Below are 6871 nucleotides of genomic sequence, written 5' to 3' on the forward strand. Positions count from 1 at the left end.
TGTTCCAATGTTCACGTACCCAAAATGTAGTTATTTGCCATCAATTTTTAGGGCAGTGATGGCGAGCCTTTTGGAGACCGAGTGCCCAAACCGCAACCCAAAATCCACTCATTTATAGCAAAGTGCCAGGGCAGCATCAGCATTGTGGTGCCCTCAGGGGGGTTGGGGGCATGGCCCACTGGGTGGGCGTGGTTGCTGTAGTCAAGGCAGATTTGGTGGGTGTGGCCAGGCTAGGCGTGGCCACCTTGATGCTGCTCATGGGGGGTTACCTGTGGGGGCCGGGCAGGATGGGGGAGATCCAGGGGGTCTTTGGTGGGTGGGGCGGTGGGCAGGAGGCTTGTCCTGCAGGGTGAGGCAGGGGGTAGGGCAGGGGTGCCATTGCTGTGGGGCAAGGCAAGGCGAGGCAGGGGCGACTGAGCGCATAGGGGCACGCTCTACCCCAGACATGTCAAACACAAGGCCCGGGGGCCAGATCCAGCCCGTGAAGTGGTTTCATGTGGCCCGCGAAGCCATCCTGGAAACAGTGAGGGAACGTCCCCCACTGCCTTGGCCCTGGCCCAGAGACCCTCCTTCTGCCAGAGACCCTCAGATCTGTCCCACTCCTGCCCAGGCCCCCACAGGCAGCCTTGATGCGAACGATGTAGAGCTGGCCATGCCCACCCAGTAGGCCATACGCACTCTAGCCACGCCCACCCAGTAGGCCACGCCCACCCTGGCCATACCCTTGAGGGCAACCACAATGCTGATGCGGCCCTCAATGAAATTGAGTTTGGCACCCCCTGTACTCGAGCTTGCTAGCCGGCTGCTTTGCTTCCTTTGTGCTGGGCAGAGCTGTCGCTCTGGGAACCAGCGGTAGCCTAATGGACCTGCGCAAGCTTCCAGTGGTGGCGGCAGGCGTGCCCAGAGAGAGGGCTCTGAGTGCCGCCTCTGGCACGCGTGCCGTAGGTTCGCCATCACTGTTTTAGGGTATGATTTTACAGTGCATATGTGCAGAAAAGAGGAGAAACTTCAACAGTAAAAAGAGGAGCACTTTGCCTCCTAGATTTTCCCCTACCAATTCCCAAAACTGGGCAGAAAAAACACCCTATTGCTGCAAGTGAAATCACTGCCCCATTGAGGGATCCTGCAGCTTTCCCAATATATAAATTTGATAAATAATTTGCATTCCCCATAGACGATCACACACCCCACACCCCCAAATTAATTAAACAATAGATTGAAATGGATTACAGATGCAATGCTGGTTAATTTAATATTTGTGATGAAGAGGAAAAAAATACCTTCAATCACATAATTCCTTGTTTGTTTCTTTTAAGAGAGCTAAGCAGTTATCAAACCTGAACATGAGATTTGTTTAAGCAAAAACAGAACTTCTAACCTTGAAATATTAAGAGAACATGAAAGAACATCGGCTAAAATAAACATATTTAATATGTTCATTTTTAATCAGCTAGAATAGATGTTGTTATGTTTGAAGAAAGAATCTGGCTCCACAAGTTTCTTGGACAATTGCCAGTCTTTAGAGTAAAGCTTCTATAAACATTGAGAACTCTGTATCAAAACATTGCCTCTGGTATTTCCCATTCTTTCACGGGTTCAGCCTGTAAGAGTAATAAATATATGTGATCCATTATCTCAGCACTAAGTGCATTGTCATATATTGTATAACATCTATTGTATCTCATCATTTTATTGTAGAAAATAGCTAGAATATATTTTTGTACAATTAGTGGTTCAGACAGTTGTAAGTACTTGGGGCTTTTTTTAAAAACATAAAAAAATTTTTTAGAGAAATATACATTATACAGTATATAGCAAAGCAGTACTTTTGGTTTTCCATTGCTTTTAGATAAGATAAAAGGAAATTTGGAGTTTTGCTTCACATGGCAAATGCTTATGACTGTTTTGCCTTATTCACCCCCCCCCCACTTTCTTATTTTTAGCATGGATTTTATCAAATGTGCAAACTGAGATTTGGTTGACTTAAGTAATAAAAAGCCAAAGCAGATACTGTAAGACAAAATAAAGCTTTCTAAAATAAATTGCCCACAGTTTGCTGCCCTCCATATGGCAACCTGTCTAGAAGGTCATATAAAGTATGGCTCTCCTGTCTTCAACTGACGCAGCTGAGTTTACACAGCATTTTTAGTATGTTTGGTCTGGCATGGAGCCAAACAGGCATAATTTTTTTTCATTGTACATATTTCGTAGATGAGTTGGGTTGGTAAGTTCAAGAAACAGGTTTGAGAGTTACTTTGGATTTTTTATTAAAAGAGTTATTTAAAGAAAATACATAGTTGTATAAACAAAATAAGGTGGAGATTAGCACCATGATAGAGGTTGTGATTTGGTTAATTAGGCTCAAATCTGTAATGGCAAGTTAACATCAGTCATGATGGAGGATGAGGATTTAGTGCAGTGAGGTTAGGCAGTTTTTCATTGTAGTTTATTCTTCCTAGAAAAGGCAATCTGTATAGAATGAACAGCCAGAGTATTTGATAGTTAATTCACGCCACTTATTCTCCTTTGAGGCTGTTGAGACAAACTAGATGATATAGTCACATGTTTTGCACTGCATGGTTTTAAACATAATGCGGACCTGGATCAGCCAATCATATTAGGACAATGACTTGGCACATTTTAATCTTTTACTACCACTGGAACCTCTGTCAGAATCAAGACTGACCTATATAATACTTGGGGGAAATAACATGGTAGAATCTGATGTGGGAATACAATAAGATGACATGCACAAGCTCATGAGCCAGCAGGAGCTCTTTTAAATAATTGCCTGTACAAGATGTAGCTTGTCGATCTCAACATTTACACTGGGATGCCCAGCCAGTGTCACAACTGGAGTTAAAGAAAAGAAGATCCAAAATAATATCAACAGCACCATCTAAACACAAATCAAAGGGTTGAGTAGAGTCTCAGATAACTAGCCATAAGTTCCTTTCAGTGCAGGCACTATCAATGCCATTTACCCAGTTCCAATATATGTATGATTAGGAAAAAAAGATTGAAACCCATCTTTCACATAATGGTTCCAGGTAAGTGTTGCTTCAGCAGCTGATATTTAAAATCTGTAGCAGTGAATAATATTATAAATAGCTTTTCCTTCAAAAGGTGATACGCAGGGTGATACATTCCTAGTAGTTCTCACTTTCTGTAGAGGCAGCTTGCAAGGATTTAGTGCTGGAGGAAATGAGGTTTGAAAGGTTGAATCCTTCATCTTGCCATCCCACAAAAAAAATTTCTTGTTATCTGTAATATAAACATAATGTTCCAAAGCTATTGAGTCATAGTCTCGGATTTAAAGTAGGAATGCAGAAGGCTTTGTGCAAGGAGTCATATTCCAAAACTAGATGGGGACAGGACAAAAAAATAATACTATTTTAATTTAGTTGATTAAAATAATTTCTCCCCATTTGTTCATAGGTAGTCCTAACTTAATAGCCAGTTGCTTAATGACTAGTTGAAATTACAGGGCCTTGGAAAGAGTGTTTTATGGGCTGTAAAGCACTGCTGACTATCATAAAATGTTGCACTGTGTCAATATCCTCAAATTGGTCATATGACCCCATTTTGGTGTTGGCAACCAGCTCGCATTTACATTCAATTGCAGCATCTCACAGTCATGTAAACCAGAGATCTCCAACCTTTCCAGCTAGGCGGACTGGTGGCAGTAGCAGGGTGAAGGGATGTTTTCGCACACGTGCGCTGTTTCACAAATGTGCACACATACGCACAATGTCCACTACTTCTGCAACCTGGTTCTGAATGGGCTGCAGGCTGAGGGTTGGGGACTCCTGATGTAAATGTAATTTGTGCCTCTTTTGTAATTTTCTAGGAGAAAATGGCAAAAATATCCATTGCATATGCTGGATTAGTTTAATGACTGGGTGGGTCATTTGACCATGATGTCTCACTTTATGGTTGTCATAAAAAACAGTAGTAATGATCACCTCAATTGTAATTTATAACCAACATTCCAAGCCCAATTGTAGTCATAAATCAAGGATTCCTGTAATAATTTTCCTCTGTTATTTTTTTGTTGGCTTGTTTTAAGTTGTGAAAATATTTACTGTAATTGGTCAGATTTTCAGAACTTTATAGCAATTAAGAGCAACAATAAACAAGACACTAATTAAAAAATCCATAGTAAAAGTATAATCAAAACTTAAAACTATAAAAACTCAAACATAAAATCAAGCAATCTTGGGGAACCTATCACTCACTGTCACCTACTTCTGAGTAACTCTTGTTTTCTAAAATATGAACCCTAAAGCTGCAGGGACAAGCCAGATTTCTCCAGAGACGTTACTACATAATGTAAGCCATCAAAAAGCAATGCTTGTGTGCGTTGTATAATTTACAGAAATGGAGAATCACCAGCAGTTTACTCCTGACACACACAGATTGGACAGGTTAATTCTGATTGAAGGCATGACTAAAAAAACAGTGGAGGCTCTTGAGATGCTACTTTAAATTTTTGGAAGACAATAGATTGGGCTTTCCTGGATTAAGGAGGAAGAGGAAACTGATTGCACATACCATTTAGCTCGTTTCATATCGGATAAAACACATAATATGCTGCATTAAAAGGATTTAGTGACTGATTTTCATTCAAAAAATATATAAATGAATGAAGATAAATGAATAGAGGATTCCAGAAGAATGCAGTGACATTTGCAGTTATCGTTTCTTCTTTTTCTCTGTTATAAGCACTTTCAGTTTTGTAAATTGGTTCCAGATTAAGATATGTTTCCAGTGAAAGTGAAATTGCAGAATTTAAATTGTTATGATGAACTTTTTACTCTGTCTGTCTGTCCATCCATCTCTGTCTATCTACTGTCTTTGTCAGAATCCATTTATATCACATTCATAAATGTATGTTTAAAACATTATTCCCCCCCCCATGGATGCTGCCATCTCCTGAGGAAGGAGGAGCATATGTGGATTCAGCCTGCCTTAGGTTATTTCAAAGACCAAGGAAACCTTTTGAACTGGGGGGATCAAAAGGGAGGGTTAGAGAAGAAGGCATCTGTGTTTTCTTTTAATTCTGGAGAGGAAGAAGGCAATAACGATAAAGATTCGAAGTTCCTTTTTCCCCCCACGAAAGGGATGACACGAAGTAGAAGGATGGGGGCTGACCAAATGGGGTTGAGGGAAGTGGGGTTGAACCGGGTACCCTTTATAAAATTTCAATTTGTAAAACAATACTAAGTCCTGTCTTGTATTCCCACAACCAAGCATGTCCTAGTAAAGATTCCTTTTGGACTAGAACTGACTCCAAGAGTTTTTGTCTTCCTAAGACGTGGATTGGGGTGGGTCCTGACAGTCTTTCTGTACATCCTGTTTAACCCTGATTGCATTTGGTCTTTGTAATCTCATTGAGAAATTTTAGTTCTCTCTTGGATTTATTCATTATAAAAATTCTGGAGTCATGGTTAAATGTCTGGATTCTACTGATGTTAGAATATTTTAAATATCATCTTTTATTTAGAACCTTGCAGCAATGTTTTGCTTAGACTATGCTAAATAAAAATACGTGTGTGTGTGTGTGTGTGTGTGTAAAATAAATTTGGATTGCTGACAAAAACACTCAAGATATATATGTGTGTGTGTATATACATACATACACACACACACACACACACACACACACACACACACATGGTGACCCCCAGGGGGAGGGCGTTCTCTGTGGGCGCGCCGGATTTATGGAACCATCTTCCGGTCGAGCTCCGGATGGCGCCTGACCTCCGCTCCTTCCGGCGCGATCTAAAAACTTACCTCTTCGAACAAGCTGGCCTGGCCTGATGGGATGGGGTTGGGTTTTATTAATGTGTTTTAACCTGCTTTTAATGTGTTTTAACGTATTTGTGGGCACCTTGTTTAACCTTTTTTAATTTTTGTATTTTGTCTTTTAATATGTATTGCCCTGTTCACCGCCCTGAGTCCTTCGGGAGAAGGGTGGTATACAAATTAAATTAATAAATAAATAAATAATAAATAAATAAATAAATAAATAAATATATTCAGAAAATAATGAAAGTAATTGTCTTGACATAAATTGCTCTTTATGCAAATGTCTTACAGAACATAGGAAGCTTGGCAATTTAACTGTGACAGTGAAAAAAACCGTCCCTTCAACAGAATCCATCCAGATCTTGTACCAGCGCATGAGATATGAATATGAATTCTACTACTATGTCAAAGAGCAGTTCCACCTGCTAAAACGCAAGTTTGGATTAAGATCCTCAAACGGTAACTCTTCTCCTAGGCCAGAATTTGCCATTCCTTCTCCCCTAGAAACTGAAGAGCCAGTAACAGAAGATGAGGAGCAAGATGATGAAAAGTGGTTAGAAGATATTTATAAAAGGTGATTCCAGATTGATTCCAAATTGTTTGAAAATGCTAATAAAAACCTGAAGAAAGGGAGTTAATTCAGAGCAGCATTTAAAAAGACATTTCCCTTAGATTGAACTGATAGAAGCCTTTCTGAAAAGGTGTATTTGTTGAAATATTTTGTTTGTTTGTTTCCTTGGCTCCATAGAATTATTGTAGTTAGAACATACTTTTAAGTATATCATCTCTTGTTTCATTAGAAATAACATGGATGTTGTACAATATTTTTGTATATGGTACATATATATATATATATATATATATATATATATATATATATATATATATATATATATATATATATATATATATATATATTCATTTGCAATTTTCACAAAACTAGCTTGCCTGATGTAGCATTTAATTTGCCCTATTACAGTTTTATTTGAGCACATTGAAATAATAGCATGATATAAGAGATTTGTCATTGCCTGAATAAGGAATGCTGTCATTCTAAAAT

General features: G+C 39.3%; 1 protein-coding gene across 1 annotated transcript in view; it reads left to right on the forward strand.

Moving 5' to 3' along the window:
* Positions 1 to 6512, forward strand: part of UST (uronyl 2-sulfotransferase) — a gene marked incomplete at its 5' end in the record, with an annotated part of 116141 nt that extends 109629 nt beyond the window's left edge. The window contains one exon of the mRNA XM_081346782.1: positions 6103 to 6512. Coding sequence (XP_081202908.1) covers positions 6103 to 6389 — 287 coding nt within the window. The 3' untranslated portion in view covers positions 6390 to 6512. The remainder of the gene's footprint in view (positions 1 to 6102) is intronic.
* Positions 6513 to 6871: the final 359 nt, after the last annotated feature.

The sequence above is a fragment of the Vipera berus genome (genome assembly GCF_964194415.1).
Source record: "Vipera berus genome assembly, chromosome: 1".
NCBI lineage: Eukaryota > Metazoa > Chordata > Lepidosauria > Squamata > Viperidae > Vipera > Vipera berus.